Source organism: Eurosta solidaginis, chromosome 4, assembly GCF_040869045.1.
Source record: "Eurosta solidaginis isolate ZX-2024a chromosome 4, ASM4086904v1, whole genome shotgun sequence".
Lineage (NCBI taxonomy): Eukaryota > Metazoa > Arthropoda > Insecta > Diptera > Tephritidae > Eurosta > Eurosta solidaginis.
Window position 1 is genome coordinate 249,990,399 of NC_090322.1, and position 20,930 is coordinate 250,011,328.

Genomic DNA, 20,930 nt, shown 5'->3' on the forward strand with positions numbered 1-20,930 from the left:
GCAAAAAGGCAAATAAGAGGATTTGCAAGCAAATTCGTTACAATATAATAAGCGTAGCCCTCTATATGGGATTATTTGTTTGGAACTTTCAATTCAGCAGACATTGTTTTTTTTTTTTTTTTAATAAACATTAATTAATCATAAAAAATTTCTCCGAGGGGTAGAAAAACATGTCAGACAAAATTGTCAATCCAAAACCCATTGGTAGGATAACTGCACATGGAACTCCCCACACAAAACCGCAAATTTGTCAAGAAACCATAAGCTGTGGTGAGCATCACTTTATTAAGCAACGGTCTGGGCTGTCTTTCTTTGCAAATCTTCTCATCTCAACTGTCGACTGGCCATTTTTAAAAGATGTTTGCATGACAAAAAAAAAGTTCGATTTATGTATTGTTTTTTTTTAGTTTTTTTATCTTTTTATTGGTTGTTATTCGTGTATTGTGTTCCACTTTTTGCTACTTGGATTGATAGCTGACGCCATCATCGTGCTTGCTGTAAGATTATTTTGTATGAGGATGCAGTTTGCAGAATTTGGCAATACCAGTTTTGAAATTAGGTGATCACTGTTACAGCAAAAGATTTATGAGTTTATTAAGAGTTTATTAGCTTTAAGTAGACTTGCCGCTAGGTATAAGAATATTGATGTACATATGTATGTATGTGTGTAAGCGAAAATTTTTAAATGTATGTAAACAGTTAAATTGTGTAAAAGGGCTTAGTGAAAGTTGATAAAGCAAATAATGGGAGGTGATGCGAAAACCACAGAGGAGCTTGAGTTTAGACGAGATATGAAGCTTGTTTGCGGTTGGATATGAAAAGCGTGATTTCAAATAATAATAAAAAATAATTATCTTCTGATTATTTTCGGCCTTAGATTTATAAATTTTAAATATTTAACGAGCTCGAGGCCATATACATATATATTCAGATTAAAACCCGGATAGATTTTATATATATGTATAAATTTTAAATTTTATTTAGTCGATATTTCGACCTCAATCTGAGGTCATTCTCAAGACTGTAAAAAACAAACATGAAACATTAAAATCATAAATAATATAAAAACCTATTTATAAACTTACACTCTTGGGTGTAGCTTGTCGACTAATTTTACAATATTAAACATAAGTACAAGAAGGCAATAGAACCGAAAAAGTAAACATCCAAAAAATATACAGTAATGGTAAACAAATTTTACACAAACAGCAATACATTAAACTAACTAAGTAATAGGCGAAAATCTCGCGTAAATAATCAACCATAGTCAACACAGCCAAAAACTTTATCAAGAGAGTTTTATCAATCAGTGATACGATATACCATGGAAAAAATATAGAAATCATTACGAAAATTCTGAAAGACAACGATTTTCCTTTAGGTCTAATAAGAGGCTATATTCACGACTATTTTACAAAAGCTAACACCAATCAAACCTTTAATGATAAAACTAGTAAAATATATAATACATCCACGCATGTTCCGGGGCTATCAAATAGAATGAAATATTCCAAAATGTATGACCGTGAGAGATTTAAAATAGCATTTACTTATAATAATACCGTCCAGAAAATATTCAGTAATACAAAAACAAAATAGAAAAATATGACAAATCGGACGTTATATACCGGATTCCTTACAAAAATGACGGGTCCTACGTATGCCCTAAGGTATATGTTGGTACAACTAAGTCCAGACTAAAAACAAGGATTTCCGCCCATAAATCAAATTTAAAAAATCGCGACCACCCTAATGAAAACAAAACAGCTTTAAGTCAGCATTGCAGAGAAACCGGGCACACTCCAGATTTTGAGAACGTAGCAATAATTCAACAGGAGAAGCATTACAACAAAAGATACACACTTGAGATGTTGTTTATTATTAACGAACCGAGAGAGAAACGAATGAACTACAAAGCAGATACGGAAAAATGCGCGCATACCGCCAACTGATCAACAGGAGTAACAGGAGAGCACTATGAGAGTTTCGCCTATTATTTAGTTAGTTTAATGTATTGCTGTTTGTGTAAAAATTTCTTTACCATTACTGTATATTTTTTGGATGTTTACTTTTTCGGTTCTATTGCCTTCTTGTACTTATGTTTAATATTGTAAAATTAGTCGACAAGCTACACCCAAGAGTGTAAGTTTATAAATAGGTTTTTATATTATTTATGATTTTAATGTTTCATGTTTGTTTTTTACAGTCTTGAGAATGACCTCAGATTGAGGTCGAAATATCGACTAAATAAAATTTAAAATATATACATATATATAAAATCTATCCGGGTTTTAATCTGAATATATATGTATATGGCCTCGAGCTCGTTAAATATTTAAAATTTATAAAAAATAATATAAAACAAGAAAAAAATGAAGTAAAACGAAAAACAATCCAAAATATCCAAAATAAAAAAAAATTATTTAAAACAACTTACAATATTACGAAAAATTTAAATTAAATAAATTCAAAAACACTAAAAACATATAACATACTAAATAAAAATAAAAAATTTGAAAGAAATAACATAAAGTCTTATAAATTCTCAAAAAAAACTTAGAAACAAATAAAAAGAATTCAAAAAATTAGAAAAGTTTCGAAAATATAATTAAATGAAAAAAAAATTGCAAAAGTAACAAAAAATAAAGGCAATACATGTACCGATATAAAACACACAAATAACATAAAGTAAGTATTACAATAAAGTAAAATTAAAGAAAACTAAATAGAAATTAAAAAATAAAATGCAATGCATATAAAAAAAGAAGCATAAATGAAATAATGATAAAAAACTAAATAAAAATAAAGATATACAATTAAAAAATTAAATCAAATTAAATTAAATAATATTCAAAAATAAAAAATTGTAAATAAAAAATAATAGTAAAAAACTAAATACAGTAAATTGAAAAAATTTACAAATCAAAAATAAAAAATAAAAAATTGAGTAAAGTATAATAAATAAATAAAAATTATTAATTTAAAAATTAAATTAATATAAAATTGAAAAAATCACATAAAAAATGGAATGTCTTCAACTATGCAAAATCAAATCAATAAAATAAAAAAATATATAATGAAATGAAATAAATAATGACAAAATAAAAATAACAATGTTAAAAATACTCTGAAAAATGCGAGATATGTATTTCAAAAAATAATAATATAAATTAAGAAGAAGATTAAGAAGAAAACTAAAAAAACTTGAAGAAATAGCCAATTTTTAAAATTTAAGAAAATCAAAAACAGAGACAATAATATCTAAAACTAAGATAGAATAAAAATATGACAAAACCATACATATGAAACTAAAGCGAATATGATATAGGCAAATTTTTACAGAAAATAAAAAAAAATAAAGTTATAAGGAAAAAATAGATGAATTAACTCAAAATAATAAGGATAAAATAAATGATTTAACTCAAATTATTAAACAGAAACTACACTCAGAGAAAAACTTCTCCCGATTGAAGAAAAATGGGAATGAAATGGCATTTAAAAATTGTATCCCCATTCGCATGGCCAAATTTCTTCAAAATGAGGAAAACTTCTTCAAATTGAGAAATTTTTCCTCATTTTGAGGAAATTTTGGCCATGCAAATGAGGATAAAATTTCTTAAGCGCCATTTCATTCAAGTTTTTTCCAAGTGTGAAAAAAATTAAAAACAAAAGTTTTACAAATTTTTTAAACGTTGGAAAATTAATAAACTCAAGAACAAACAAAAAAAAATAAATAAATAAATTAAAGAAAGTTAGAAGGATAAAAAATTTTACATTAATTAAAAATATTCTTTAAATTGAACAAAATTATTTTAAAAAACTCTTAGAAAAGTTATTTGACTCAAAAATATTTTAAAATTTAAAAAACTAAAATTTTCACAGATTTAGTTGAAAAAAAAATTCAAAACAGAAATCTATAAAATATAAAATTAAGACTACGTAACACAAAAAGCAAAAACGCAAAAATATTTAAAATTTTTAAAACTAAAAAATTCAATTCAAGGACATGAACAATGAAGTTTCAAATCAAGACAAAATAAAAAACAGAATAAGACAATTAAAAAAATAATTAAACAAAAGCGAATAAATTAAAAAATTTAACTAAAAAATAAGTTCAACAATATTATAAAGAAAAACTAAAAAAAAATTAATAAAACCAAGTAAGGAAATCTAAGTTCGGGCGAAACCGAACATCACATACCCAGCAGTACACTTGAAATGCTGTTGTTGTTTGTTTTGTGTGCTTAACAGTATTACAAGGCTGCGCAATAATACATATACATATGGTTCCATTCTGAACTAGTTTTCGTTTAAAAGAAGCAAAAAGGATACAGAGGCTAACAGCAATGACTTCGAGCGGGTAATAATGCAGTCTTCCTTCAGATATGAGGATTTCCCTACTGTTTATTTTACAATAAAGATATAACAGAAGAATAAAAATACGTTTGGTACAAAACTATTTTTCGCTAAGATTAAACTTATTATTTTTGCCTACAACCCTTTTTAAAGTCATTTATATAAAAGTGGGCGTGGTCCTGCTATAAGGAAAATATGTGTACCCAATTTTGTTACGATATGTAAATTTTACTTCGAGTTATGGCCCCGAAACATTGAAAATTGCTTAGAAATAAAAGGGGCGGTGCCACACCTATTTTCTAAAATTTTAGTGTTTTCCAATATAATGTTATAATTCAATTTAGAAAGTAAAATTCTATTGATACAAAGCTCTTTTTCGCTAAGATATAGCTTATTATTTTCGTCTACGACCCTTTTAAAAATCTTTTATATAAAAGTGGGCGTGGTCTATAACCGATCTCGTCCATTTTTTCTAGGAATATTTCCTGCTATAAGAAAATATGTGTACCCAATTTTGTTACGATATGTAAATTTTTCTTCGAGTTATGGCTCCCGATACATAGAAAATTGCTTAGTCATAATTTTTATAATTTGAAAATGTTCCTGTTTATTGTTAAAAATCCACTTGGGAAATGAAATACCGTTGATATAAAGCTCTGTTTTGCAAAGATATAGCTTATTTTCTTCGTCCACATCCCTTTTAAAAATCTTTTATATAAAAGTGGGCATGGTCCTCAAACCGATTTCGTTAATTTTTGTTCAAAGCATTCATTATAGTAAAGGCAACCTCTCTGCCGAATTTTGTTACGATAGGTTTAACGATTTTTAATTCATGATTAATAATATTTGTAAAATTGATTTTATCACAAGTGGACGGTGCCACGCCCATTTAAAAAAAATTTCCAAATTTTTATCAAGAGTCTCAATATCAGTCCATACGTCAAATTTCAACAGACTAAATAATCAGGTTTTTTGTGTTTTTCAAAAAGTTATATATGTATAAAGTGGGCGTGGTTTTCATCTGATTTCGCTCATTTTGAATACCAATCTATTCTGGGTCCAGATAAGCTCGTGTACCAAATTTGGTGAAGATATCTCAAAATTTACAAGTTATCGTGTTAACACACAGAAGGACAGACGGACGGACGGACGGACATGGCTCAATCAAATTTTTTTTCGATACTGATGATTTTGATATATGATACAATACCCTGTGTATAAGTACAGCAGGTATAAAAAGTTAATATACCATTTCATTTTCATGAAAGGTATAAAAAGATCAAGCAACTCCATTTTCCTCTTGATGCAGTACGCGCGGAGAGCGTGCTTTTACTTTTCTTTCTCTTATACATAACTTTTGGGATGAAATTTAAAAAAAAGTTGTTTGATTCGTTCATAATTACAGATATGTCTAAAAAAATTCCATCTGGCTATTCTAATGCAACATTTAAGAAAGCCTCTTAGTACATTTAACAACCAATATTTAAATTTTTTGACATGAAAATATTGAAAATTTTATTCTGCGATGCATTAAATTTGCACCACATGCCGCAAGCTGTGGCATGCCACATTTGTTATACCGCAAGAGACAGCAAGAGCAATTACTACAGGACATACAAACTTCTGACGGCTGTTACTGCTTTGTACAAACATAATATCCTAATAGCACACATTTAGCTTGAGGTCAAGTGCATTTTGCGCTGTCATATGTCTATAAGTAAAAGTGTATATAGGCTTTCACATCACAGCTGTTATTTGCAATGAAGCGACATGAATTAGTCAGCTTGCTTTTGTTTTTAACTGCAAATTATTGCAAAAAATTTTTTTTGTCACTTGTTTTTGTTCTTATGCGTAATATATCATTAATGACATTTGCTTAACAATTCAAGCGGTGGCGCGTGTGGTGCGTTCTGACGATCGACGTGTAAACGCAATTTGCCTATGGTGAGTCTTCATAGGACTGTTTGCATTTGCATATCATCACTGCCCTAAGTTGTAGCTTTGTAGACTTTTTTTCTTTATTTTGTGCTGCCTTTCTACTTCCTTACTTTTATTAACCCTTAACATCGACTCATTTACGTGGTGTGTATTTTTATACCATTGCATAGAAGCAAAAGTTCAAATAGGTTAGATCGCCTCATTGGCAATTGTAATACGTTCATATAGGCAGCATTGCATTAAATGTCAAAGCACTAAATTTGCTTAAAAGCGTCCTAAAAGGTTTCCGTTTAAATTCACAATTGCAGCGCAACGACAACTTATCGCTTCCTTTTGAGCCAAGAAGTTCTTATTTCCGTTTTGACGTCAATTGCTGGGTGTACGATTTTATTAAGCGCTTAGTTAAGTAATTGGTGGTAGTTACTAATTTATATAGAGTAATCTTGCTGGTGAAGAAAATTACTCACTTACATACATTCATATGTACATATAAAAAGAAATGGGGCATTGAAGATCCGACTCGCGTTTGTACCCCTACCGGTTTGGCACCACTGTGTTTTTTCTTATTGCTTTTGATGTTTCCTTTTATAACTTTTTCTTTTTCTTACTTTATATTTCTTTACTAATTTACATCTTTTTGCTACATTTTTTACCGCTAATTCACACCACTGGCTTTTGTGAGTCATTGCCATTGAAAGCAGCTGAAATCTCCAGCTTTGTGCAGACATTTCATACACACACACACTCCTACTTACTATACCATAAAGGCACTTCTTTATTACTCATGTATATACATTTAGATCTTATACTACAAACAAAATTCAATTATTCCCGCTCTTTGTTTTGATAGTCTCACTAGATTATATCATAAATCAGTAGCAAGTTTCGTATTACTTTACAAAAAGTTCAGTTATATTTTCGCTATTTTATTTTTCGCAAAAATAGTTCTTTTGTTTTTATACATTTTCCCCTTTGTTTAGTCTACGCATTTTTTGCTTTTTCACTATTTATGTGGGATATTCTGGTAGGTTAAATGGGGTCAAGTTGAATTTGTGGCTGAAAGCGCGCACCGACGGCAGCAATTCTATTACGATTCATGACTCATGCTGCAGTAAAACAAAAAATATAATAATAATAAAATAAGAGTAAAAATACAGGAAGTATAATAGTTTTGTTGGAGCTTACATGCAAATTTATCTGAGATCACATTTACAGCTCTGTAATTCTTTGAGCAATAAATTGTTAGGTTCATTTCTTAAGTCTTTTGTGCAGGAATAAATATAGCCAAACTCCTGAATATTAAGTGCAGTGTTGAGGTAGCAAAATCGGTTATTTTTGATTAAAGAAGTAAAACGCACTTGACAGTTTATTTTGCATTCTCGACAAAAGACATAATCGGTACTATGCCTGCTTTTAACCAATAGCACGTTCAAACAAATTAAGTATAATAAAGTTTAAAAATTTACAAATCTTATATATATTATTATAAACTTAAAAGGTGTTAAAGTACAAAAAGCAAGAAAAACACTTTTAATTAAAGCATAAAAATGTATTTAAATATGAAAAAAATAAAAAAAGGCAAAATTAAAAAAGTAAAATTATTTAATTACAACAAAAATTACAAACAAAAAGAAAACAATAATTTAAAATTAAGTAATTTTTTTATTTTTAAGAAATTTCAAAAATTTTAAACATTTTAATAAATTTGAAAATGTTAAAATAATTCAAAAAAGCATAAAAAGTGCAGAAAGTATAATTTAAGCAAAAACTCTTATGTTCATATTTACATAATTTAAAAAATGCAGAAAGTAAACTATAAAAATTTTAATTTATGAATATAAAACAAAGAAAAAGGAAGTTTTATTCAATACCGCGGCCTTTCAGCACAACAAATCTAATTAATTGCAACATTTAAGGCTATTAAATTTTATCAAAATAGTAAAATATAAAGTAAATAGGAAAAATTTTATTTCTTTAAGAAAACGCATGATAAAAAACCATTAATTCAAATTACAAAAGACATCAATCACTTTAAGCAAATAGAAAAATCTTAAGCAAATTTCAAATTAAATAATAAAAATAAAAATTAAAATTAATAAGATGATTTCAAGATGGAAAGAAAAGATCATAAAAAAAAAATAAAAAAAATATTATATTAAAAGCAATTGCGATAAATATTTAAAAACTCTTAAAATTAATAATGGAGCTGGAAAGTAGTAGAATGATTTAAAAATGTATACGAGTTATTTTGAATTATGCGTGAATTTTAAAAAATAGCAATATAAGCGAAAAAATAAAAATAAAAAAATTTTTTCTTAATTAAATTTACACTCACTGTATTTCACAACTAATAAAAAAAATCCACAATATATTACATGAAAGTAGTATAAAAAAAATTTTTTTTTTTGAAGGAATTACAATAAAAAATTGTATATTCACTTAAGTTCACAACAACACTTAATATTTATTATAATTTTTTTTTTTTTGTATTTTTTTAAATTATTAACAAGATATTTTTGAAGTCTTTAAAGAGCTCAAGGCCTATTGAAAAAATAAAACACAATGTTTTTCTATTGTATTTTACATATATTCGTCGATATTTCGGTTTTATTCTAAAACCATCATTAGGACTAGGAAACACAAAACAGAAGAAAACAGAAAAAACAGCTACAATTGGCTAGCAAAATATTTCTTGCATATAGGTATATAAATTTAACACTAAACACAACTTACACATATGACTATGTTGTTGTTGTGTTTATTGTTAAATTTTGTGTTTAGTGTTAAATTTATATACCTATATGCAAGAAATATTTTGCTAGCCAATTGTAACTGTTTTTTCTGTTTTCTTCTGTTTTCTGTTTCCTAGTCCTGATGATGGTGTTAGAATAAAACCGAAATATTGACGAATATATGCAAAATAAAATAGAAAAACATTGTGTTATTTTTTCAATAGGCCTTGAGCTCATTAAAGACTTAAAAAATATTTACGTATAAGGCTAATAAAATTCATCAAAAATGTTATTAACAAAAAATAAAATGTAAAAAAAAAAATAAGAAAGAAAAACAATTTTTTTTTAAGAAACTAAAATTCTTAATTAAGAAAAGCAGGTAATTTGTTTTTAAAAAAAAATATAACCGAAAAAATAAACTTTGCTTTTAATTAAGCACAAGATCGAAAAATTAATTTAAAAAAAGTAAATTTATTTTAAGTTTACTCGGGGGTTCTAAAACGTTCTAAAAAGTTAATAAAAAATGAGACAAAAACACAAATAAAAATAATACAAATTGATTAATTTGAAAACAAAAGTCACAGCGTTGTTCAAACAAATTTCAAATTTAAAAAAATATCAATAAATTTTGAAAAATATTAAAACTATCAAACAAAAGGAGTAAAAAAGAAAAAAATATACTCGGAAGCAATTTATTAAAAGGTAAAAAAATGGAACCAGAAATTTTAAAATTCAAACAAACATGTTGTTTTTTTTTTTAAACTACCACAAAAAAAATTATAAACAAACAAAAAGTTAAAGCAAAACGCATACTCGCTCCAGCTCAATGCCACGCTGTGAATAGTAAAATCTTTCACCCATTCAACAAATTTTCTGTCGCCAAACAAAGCTAATTTGCAACATTTTTTACAGCCTCCCTACCACAACAATATAGCAAGGAAAAACAACAAAAAAAATACGAAAGTCGCTTTCATGCGAACGGAAATTAACAATGTTGCTATCTTTACGGTAATTTGAGGGGGCTAATCAGAAACGGAAATACAATCACTGAAAACTAAAAACAACGAAAACAACAACAAATAGTGCAAAAATACTGCCAATATGATTAAGTTTCGATATAAACGTAAAGAAGCGGCGAACACAGCAGCCAATGCAGCGGCTAAAGACAAGACAAGAACAAAATTAGAAGAAACGAAATCAACAAGTTCAACTAACAATAACAACAACAATAATAAAAATAACAGCAGTAGTACTATAAATAGCAATGCTGAGAATCAAAAGGATAGTAAAACGCAGCCAGAGACGCAGTTAGCGACGATAGCTAAGGAGACTTGTCGAACAGCGAATCAGAATGGAATGAAGCAACAAGAACAGCAACAAATGCAGCATCAACAGGAACAAATACAGCAGCAACATCAAAGGCAGCAACAACAACAGCAATTTCAACAGCTACAACAGCAACAGCAAACATTTCAACAACAGCAACAAATGCAGCAACAACAACAATATCAGCAACAGCAAAAATTGCAACAGCACCTTCAATTGCAACAACAACAGCAAATGCAACACTTCCAACAGCAGTTGCAGCATCAACAGCAACTGAAGCAGCAGCAACAACAACAACAGCTTCAGCCGCAAAAACAAAATGTGCAACAACAACAACAATTTCATCATCAGCAACATCATTTTACTCAAACACCTGCCAACCAAAGCAATTCGCCACTGAGACCACAGCATCCGGCCCAACTAATCAGCAACAATGGCACTTTGCCACGCAGCACACCGCGTAAAATGCAAGATCCACTACTGGATGGCTATAAATCGGCGACGTTAACGCGTCAATCTGCCAGCAGCCGTAAAATGCCTGCAATGGCGAAGGTGGCGTCGACAGCAGAGCTGGCAAGTTGGGGTTACACGTTCGGTGGTAGCATGAATAATATACTCAATGCGAGTAGTAACAGCAACAACAAAAGCTGTTATTATAAAAAAAGTCATAGCAATGAGTACATCTTTGGTAGCAACGACACTTTGCTATCATTAAACGCCACCGCTGCGCTCAACGCCAACAGCAACAACACCAATGAAGCATACGGCGAGCGTGATCGTTGCATAAGCGCTGTGATTGTGAGTTTTGAAGCGTTAAATGATATGAAATTTAATTTAGCTTTTTATTGTTTCTGTTTTTTTTTTATTCTTTTTTGTTAGTGTGTTTGCATGTTTAGTACGAGCGAATGTATGCGCGTGTAATTTATTGATTTGCAATGCATCATGGCATTTAATTTTAAATGCATTAAGCTGCATTGACTTGTAACTAATTACGTTTTTTTTCGTTTTCTTTTTATCTTTACAACAGGAACTCTTCCAACAACTACAAACCAGCTCAGAGCCTGCCTTATGTCCAGAACCATTACGGCGCGCTTTGGCTAGTGGACCACTTGCTGGACGTCGTTTTCCGCTCGGTTGTCTTGGCGATGCTGCTGAATGTTTTGAATTGTTGTTGCATCGTGTACATTCACACATTTCGTCAGATGATGGTGATGCTTGTGAGACGCAAGCATGTGTGGCTCATCGTCGTTTTGCTATGCGCGTTATCGAACAGAGCGTGTGCAAGTGTGGCGCCAATTCGGAGCAATTGCCATTTACACAGGTGAGCTAAAGAATTTGTAATCGAGTAGTTAATTTTTGAGGTAATTAAAATTGTAATTATATAACCGTGAATGTGTAATTGAGAAACAGTTGTAAGTTTAGCTTTGAACGTGGTTCGGGGCTCATTTAAGCTTAAAGCCTGTTTCGGTTTTTTCTTTGGAGAAATTTTGTTTATATTGAACAAAGTTAAAAAAAACAGTAAATTTTTGTTTAGGCCACAATAGTGAAAAAAATAAATAAAATAATAAAAGAACCGTTTTCAAGTTTTAAAATCAACTGCTAAAATATTTTTTGTTTAGAAAAATTGCATAAAAAAATTTTTAGTTTCTTTTTAATTAAAAACATTTTTTTAAATAAACCGTTTAGTTATTAAAATTTAAAAATTAAAAAAAAAAGTTTTTTTTTAATTTGATTAAAGTTTTTAACCACAATTGTTTTTGTTTTATCGGCCAACTGATGATTTATTCCTGGTTCGAACTCGAGCTCAAGGCCAGAACAGTAATTCTTATGATCATTTTTTTTTTTTATTTCAATTTGTTTATAATTGAAAAATTATTATTTAATTGGGAATAGAAGAAAGCACTTTTTTCAGACACCTGCCATAGTTAGTTGCGCAGATAGATCTATTTCGAAGGTGGCTAAACCTTCATCATCAGTATGCTTTAGGCACGCTGCGCTAGCCATTTAGCTACACAGCGGTGGTTTATTGTGATGAGATCAAGGAAAGCTCTAGCAGCATACTACACCTGCACAAGGGCTTTTGGATGGAACTGGGGGCTTGCACCACATGTCATTCATGGCATGTACGGCACAGTCATTCGACCGATACTAACATATGCAAGATGGCGTGTCTGGGAATGTCAGGCGCCGTGAGCAGCGCACCTCAGGAAGCGCTAAATGTAATCTTTCATTTGACGCCTCTACAAGTCTTCGTGTAGGGATTAGCCGCAAGAGGAGGTCTACGACTAAGAGAATCCAACATGTGAAAGTCAGCTAAGCACAGACACGCGACTATTCTGGGCAACATGGCGAAGGACAATTAAGCGGAAGAATAATCTACTTAACATCCAAAACCGATCACATCACAACGGTTTTGGACTTCCCGGTTCAGAACATACGACATCCTTCAAGGGAGGAATGGTAGCAAGGCCTAGATAATGGCAGGGCCATTACAATCTACACCGACGGCTCGAAAATGGAAAAGGGAGCTGGGGCTGGGATGTACTCAACGCATTCACAGTTAAGCTAATCATTTCGACTTCCTGACGGATGCAGTGTATTCCAGGTCGATGTCTATGCCATAGACAGAGTAGCAAAACTGCTTGAAGATAGTATGGTCTCCGATATCAACGTAACATCCAAGCCACCTTAAGGGCATTAGAGTCCAACATGGATAAAATCGAATATCATGCGGAGGTGTTGAGCCACGCTGGCTTCTATAAGTCATATCAATTTCTCCCTTTGCTTGGTGCTTGGGCACAGCGGTATTGAACGGAATGAACTCGCTGATGAGGTGGCTAGGAAAGGTTCCGATTTGGACAAAAGTGAAGTGGACAGCTCCGTCCGACCACCGCTGTATTATCTCGTGTGGAAAATCGAGGAATATGAGAACAGAGCAACGGAGCTGCTATGGACCAACTGGGTTGAGTGCAAAGTCTCAAGTCTCCTTATGGTCATGCTTGGATAGGAAAGGCACCAGCTTCCTTCTCAAGCTGAACAAAACCGGGGTGAGGATACTTACGGGTGTCATCACAGGTCATTGTGCTATCGCAACAATACTCCGACGTAGGCGAATACCAACAAACTTCCTCTGCAGAAGCTGTCAGGATGGGGAGGAAGAGGTGTCGATATACAACTTTCTCTGCCGATGTCCGGGGCTTCAAAAAGAAGGCTCAGATTTCGACAGCCTTGCAGAGGTTGGGAAGGCGGACGTCTCGCTTCTTCTTGGGCTCATCAGGGAAAACAAGTGGTTCGTTTTGGTATTGGGGTTAAACGAATGTGCCGCTAACATGCACTTACTGAGAGCACTCACAATGGACAAAAATGTTTCCGGGTGGAAGTGTTGGCAATACCCACGCACCTTAACCTAATATAACCTTAAGCAAAACTTTAATTTTTCACTCAGTTTGGGACTTCAAATTTTTTAAAGAAGATTGAATAGAACTTAAAAAAACTTTGCAAAATGATAAAAGTAAAGAAACAAGTTACGAAGACAATCGACACAACCTCGTGAATCACTTGGGTATTTTATTCGCCTCTTTCGACAGTCATACGTGCCACTTGTATAGTCTTACCCCCCTAACTCGGTGGGGGTTTTGCCATATGGCTCTGTACAATTTTGTGTAGGGATGAAAATGGATATGCTATTAAAGTATATTCCGTCACCGGAGAACAGATACCCAAACGGTTTTTTAAAACTTTTGAAAAGCGTTTTAAATACAACATATGTATTATAGAATACTTATCTGTCGCACACTAACTTCTACCACTTCTCTTTACATCATTGCTATAAATCTTAGAATAATTCGTCATAAATAAACAACACAACTGAACTTGCTCTAAATAATTTTTCATTTACATCAGTTAAACAGCTTGGAACAAGTTTTCTTTCCATTATTATAAATAATTCATGCACAAGCATTCAGAAACTAGTGGAACTACTTAACAATTCTATGTAGTGTGGCACAAATCATGTAAACTCAAAACCTTAACGCTACAAACGCCCACATGCACACACAGCGTATGAACGTCATAACTAAAGTCAGTCGAGCTCCAGAATAGCCGCCAACCCATTCGCCTCATATTTAATTGCTTTTTGTGTGTGTGTTTGCTTTGGTTTACGGTAACACCTTTTTTTCAACAAACAAACAACACTTTTAATGCCACTAACTGCAATACGCCTGCCGATAGCTATCCGATGTTAAGTTCAAGTATGTAAAATTGCCTGTAACGCTTGTCTTGCAACAAAAAAAAACAGCAGTGCAACAACAAATAAGAGTGTCGACTTGGTTGTTGTTAGTGCACATAGACTTGGTAGAAAAATTAAATTATTTAAAAAATTTTCCAAAAATCATTAAAATTTAAATTCTTAAAACATGTAATTTCTCTTACAAAAAGTGTTTGCTGGATTCAGAGACCTAAATTATTTTTAAAATAATTCAGCAACTTAAAAAACGTATAAAAAAACTTTTGAAATTTGTATTACAGATTTCAAAAACTACACGAGAACTTCAAAAATGTATCTTAAATCTCTGTTTTCACTCAGAATTTTTAGAACGTGATTTATTATTTTTCCAAATTTTTAAAATTCAATGCAATAAAGTTGAAATTTTCAAAAATGAAGTTTAACAAAAAAATGCATCATCAAAGTGCACATAGCATTTTAAACTGAGTTTTGTTCAAAAAAAAGTAATTGAAAACTTTCAATAGCAAAAGAATTTAATACACCATATTTTCCAAAAAATAAGAGATTGAGTTTCGAAGAAATTCTTGCATACAGTTTCCAGTTTTTTAAATAATACTAATTATTCTTCTTAGAAATAATTTCAAAAAAAAAAAATTTAAAGCGCCAAAATTTTATTTTATTTATTCATTTTGTTTATTTTGAAAAAAATTTCGAAAATACTGAGATTTTTGAAATGATCAAGTTCAATATTTAAGTAAATCAGTTTCAAAAATTGCACAAAAAAATCAAAAATTTATATTGAAGAAAAACAGTTCTGAAAGCTGTGAGATCTTTTAAAACAGACGTAATGAAAATCTATTAAAAAGTTTCCGTAAAGTGTTCAGTCAACTCTGGTTGGTATTAAAGTCCACGTCTAGTACTTTTAGATTAGTAACGATTAATGATAAAATTTCATTCAAAAAAAGTTCTGAAACTTTTGAAATCTCCGACACTGTCAAATTTCAGTATTTCAATAAAAATTCAAAAATTTAAAATATTAAAAAAACAATTCTGAAAACTTTGAGATCTATTTAAATTTTTAATTTATTTAATGTATTAAATAATAAAAAACATAATGATAATTAATTTAAAATTTAATTGAAAAAGTAAAAAAATTATAAAAAAAATTTCGAATATTTGTGAAAAACATGTTTTGAAAATTGTGTAATATTTGAAAAATTTTAGAAGTATTTAAAAGGCCTACACAACAAAATCAACAAAAATATTTAAATGTTATTGATATAAAAAATAAAAGTATCAAAAATAATGATTGAAATCAAAAAAAATTATTATGAAGGTTTTAAAAGGGAGTGGTGGTAGTTGTATAGGTGATCGCCTTTTCGAGATATCGCCATATTGGTGGACCAGGGGTGACTCTAGAATGCGTTTGTACAATATGGGCATCAAACGAAAGGTATTAATGAGTATTTTAAAAGGGAGTGGACCTTAGTTCTATAGGTGGTCGCCTTTTCGAAATATCGCCATAAAGGTGGACCAGGGGTGACTCTAGAATATGTTTGTACGATATGGGTATCAAATGAAAGGTGTTAATGAGTATTTTGAAAGAGCGTGGGGTTTAGTTCTACAGGTGGACGCCTTTTCGAGATAGCGCCAAAAAGGTGGACCAGGGGTTACTCTAGAATGTGTTTGTACGATATGGGTATCAAATTAAAGGTATTAATGAAGGTTTTAAAAGGGAGTGATGGTAGTTGTATAGGTGGTCGCCTTTTCGAGATATCGCCATAATGGTGGACCAGGGGTGACTCTAGAATGCGTTTGTACAATATGGGTATCAAACGAAAGGTTTTAATGAGTATTTTAAAAGGGCGTGGGGCTTAGTTCTATAGGCGGACGCCTTTTCGAGATATCGGCATAAAGGTGGACCAGGGGTGACTCTAGAATGCGTTTGTAAAATATGGGTATCAAACGAAAGGTATTAATGAGTATTTTAAAAGGGAGTGGACCTTAGTTCTACAGGTGGTCGCCTTTTCGAAATATCGCCATAGAGGTGGACCAGGGGTGACTCTAGAATATGTTTGTACGATATGGGTATCAAATGAAAGGTGTTAATGAGTATTTTGAAAGAGCGTGGGGCTTAGTTCTATAGGTGGACGCCTTTTCGAGATATCGCCATAAAGGTGGACCAGGGGTGACTCTAGAATGAGTTTGTACGATATGGGTATCAAATTAAAGGTATTAATGAGGCTTTTAAAAGGGAGTGGCGGTAGTTGTATATGTGAAGGCGTTTTCCAGATATCGACCAAAATGTGGACCAGGGTGACCCAGAACATCATCTGTTGGATACCGCTAATTTATTTATATATATAATACCACGAACAGTATTCCTGCCAAGATTTCAAGGGTTTTTTATTTCGCCCTGCAGGACTTTTTCATTTCATTATACTTAATATGGTAGGTGTCACACCCATTTTACAGAGTTTTTTTCTAAAGTTATATTTTGTGTCAATAAACTAATCCAAATACCATGTTTCATCCCTTTTTTCATATTTGGTATAGAATTATGGCATTTTTTCGTTTTTCCTAATTTTGGATATCGAAAAAGTGGGCGTGGTCATAGTCCGATTTCGGCCATTTTTTATACAATACAAAGTGAGTTCAGATAAGTACGTGAACTGAGTTTAGTAAAGATATATCGATTTTTGCTCAAGTTATCGTGTTAACGGCCGAGCGGAAGGACAGACGGCCGACTGTGTATAAAAACTGGGCGTGGCTTCAACCGATTTCGCCCTTTTTCACAGAAATAAGTTATCGTCCCAGAATCTAAGCCCCTATCAAATTTCACAAGTATTGGTAAATTTATCCTATACAAATTAAATTAAAAAGGGCGGAGCCACGCCCATTTTGAAATTTTCTTTTATTTTTAAATTTTTTTTCACCATATCATTACTGGAGTTGAATGTTCACATAATTTACTTATATACTGTAAAGATATTAAATTTTTTGTTAAAATTTGACTTAAAAAAAATTTTTTTTTAAAGTGGGCGTGGTCGTTCTCCGATTTTGCTAGTTTTTATTAAGCATACATATAGTAATAGGAGTAACATTCCTGCCAAATTTCATCATGATATCTTCAGCGACTGCCAAATTACAGCTTGTAAAACTTTTAAATTACCTTCTTTTAAAAGTGGACGGTGCCACGCCCATTGTCCAAAATTTTACTAGTTTTCTATTCTGCGTCATAAGTTCAACTCATGAATTATCGCACTTTTTCGGTTTTTAGAAATTTTCGATATCGAAAAAGTGGGCGTGGTTATAGTCCGTATTGTTCATTTTAAATAGCGATCTGAGATGAGTGCTCAGGAACCTACATACCAAATTTCATCAAGATACCTCAAAATTTACTCAAGTTATCGTGTTAACGGACAGACGGACGGACGGACGGACATGGCTCAATCAAATTTTTTTTCGATCCTGATGATTTTGATATATGGAAGTCTATATCTATCTCGATTCCTTTATACCTGTACAACCAACCGTTATCCAATCAAAGTTAATATACTCTGTGAGCTCTGCTCAACTGAGTATAAAATTTTTTGGACAATAACAATAAATGTTGTGTGTCTTAATATCACTTATATCTAAACAAACATTTAGGAAAATTCGTTCATAATAAGACTTCTATATTTAAGACAGTTACTTATATAAAAATAAAGCGAATGATAGTTACAACCTTTAAGGATATTTATCACCATCTGCAGATCTAAAACTTTCTCACCAAAACAATTATAGCGAATATCTTTATATATAGGACATATGCCAATGAAATGGTATGTGTCTTCAACAGCATTTAGATTGCAAATAGAGCAGTTTACGGAAGCAACGTTTTTGAAAGTTCTAGCATTAAGATTTAGCAGGCCACCCCTTGCCCGGAAGATCAGACTTATGGCATACGCAGAATACGTATCATTAAAAGAGGTGGAGTCCGTAGGAATCAAGCCGAAGTAGAGGTCATGTGACCTAGACTGGCGTGCACTTTCGGTGTAGTTATCAAACTCTTTTTGAATTAATTTTACTAGTACTATTGGAATACTAAGCTTGAGCGATGCGTGGGAGAAGTCCGACTGAGGAATCATGTTAACACTTTCGTAAATGTTTTTCCACTTTTTGACCCAGTAGGAACCTTGCCTTACTGCTTCCCCTGCTACAACGCGGGGGAGTCTGTTTGGAGTCAAACTTAAACAGCGTGAAACATAAAGCATGTGTGTACGCAAAGTATGTATGAATAGGGAGCATAAACCTGATTCTAGGTGTATCATATAATTTGGTGTGTTAAAAGGCAGAAAGATTAACTTTTTTACAAAGAAACGCAGAAGTTTCTCTACGCATTCAAACTTATCAACACACCATATTACTTACTTACTTAATTGGCGCTTAACCGTCTAAACGGTTATGGCCGTCCAATAGGGCGGGTCGATTTAAAAATCGCGCATTGCTCTGTGAAAATCGTATTCTAGGGATCAAAATAAGAAACTTTGCCGAAGGAATCATACCTCTAAAACGAGTTCTGATGTCCCCCCCTTTGGGTCGAACTTTTGGGTAGGGACAATTTCAATTCTACCTGCTGTGTCTTGTGGTGGCTTAAAAAAATCAACACAAGCAATTTTACGATATGCAATTGTGTCACAGTGATACCTTCATTTTTTAAAACGGTTGAATAAAAAACCCACACAACTATGTTTACAACATGCAAATGCATCACAGTGATGCCTTGGTTTTAAAAGGGGGTTGTAAAAACGCTAATTTCTAATAATTTTTTTTCATTTCTTTTCTATTACTAAGTTAAATTCATTTTTTCATTTACATATGTTCTGACTAAATAAATTTGTAAAAAGAAAAATAAACTCCAAAAAGAAAAAACATAGGCATTTCAAAGTGGGATTTTTCAAAATTTGCCCCTACGACCCAAAGGCGGGGACATCAGAATTCGCTTTAGAGGTATGGTTCCTTCGGCAAAGTTTCTTATTTTCATCCCTAGAATATGATTTTCACAGAGCAATGGGCGATTTTTTTGCCTCCCCACAAATCGTCCCGGCCTACCGTCCAACAAGGCGCGCCATTCGCTCCTTCGCTCCGCCAACCGGCGCCAATTGTTCACACCAAGGGAGTTTAAATCGTTTTCCACCTGGTCCTTCCAACGGAGTGGGGGCCGCCCTCTACCTCTGCTTCCATAGGCGGGTTCCGATAGAAACACTTTCTTGGCCGGAGCATCATCTTTCATTCGCATAATATGGCCTAGCCAGCGCAGCCGCTGCGTTTTAATTCGCTGGACTATGTTGATGTCTGCGTATAGCTCGTACAGCTCATCATTAAATCTTCTTCGGTACTCGCCATCGCCAACGCGTAGAGGTCCATATATCTTTCGAAGAACTTTTCTCTCGAACACTCCCAAAGCCGCTTCATCTGCTGTTGTCATGGTCCATGCTTCTGCCCCATATAGCAGGACGGGTACGATAAGTGACTTGTAGAGTATGATTTTCGTTCGCCAAGAGAGGACTTTACTTTTCAATTGCCTACCTAGTCCAAAGTAGCATTTATTGGCAAGATTGATTCTTCGCTGGATTTCAGTGCTGATGTTGTTGCTAGTGTTGATGCTGGTTCCCAAATAAACGAAGTCTTTTACTATTTCGAAATTATGGCTGCCAACAGTAGCGTGGTTGCCAAGGCGCATATGCGCTGACTCTTTGCTCGATGACAGCAGGTACTTCGTTTTGTCCTCATTCACCATCAAACCCATCTTTACCGCTTCTTTTTCCAGTTTGGAGTAACCAGAGCTAACAGCGCGGGTGTTTAGGCCGATGATATCAATGTCATCAGCATATGCCAGTAATTGCACGCTTTTATAGTATATTGTTCTAGTGCGGTTAAGTTCTGCAGCTGGTATAATTTTCTCCAGCATCAAATTAAAGAAATCGCACGATAGGGGGTCACCCTGTCTGAAACCTCGTTTAGTTTCGAACGGCTCGGAGAGGTCCTTCCCAATTCTGACTGAGCTGATGGTGTTGCTCAACGTCATTTTGCACAGCCGTATAAGTTTTGCGGGGAAACCAAATTCAGACATAGCGGCATATAGGTAGCTCCTTTTCGTGCTGTCGAAGGCGGCTTTAAAGTCGACGAAGAGGTGATGTGTGTCGATTCTTTTTTCACGGGTTTTTTCCAAGATTTGGCACATTGTGAAAATCTGGTCGATGGTAGATTTACCAGGTCTGAAGCCGCACTGATAAGGTCCAATCAGCCGTTCCACGGTGGGCTTCAATCTTTCGCACAATACACTTGAAAGAACCTTATATGCGATA

At 32.6% G+C, this 20,930-nt stretch overlaps 1 protein-coding gene across 5 annotated transcripts in view; it reads left to right on the forward strand.

Annotated features, from left to right (window-relative positions):
* ec (echinus) overlaps positions 1-20,930 on the forward strand; it is a 316,039-nt gene that overhangs the window by 277,147 nt on the left and 17,962 nt on the right. For 4 of the 5 annotated variants that reach the window (XM_067785610.1, XM_067785609.1, XM_067785611.1 and 1 more), the window contains one exon: positions 11,380-11,673. In XM_067785610.1, coding sequence (XP_067641711.1) covers positions 11,380-11,673 — 294 coding nt within the window. Of the gene's footprint in view, positions 1-9,938; positions 11,151-11,379; positions 11,674-20,930 lie in introns of all 5 variants that reach the window. The other variant, XM_067785608.1, reaches the window with a different exon arrangement.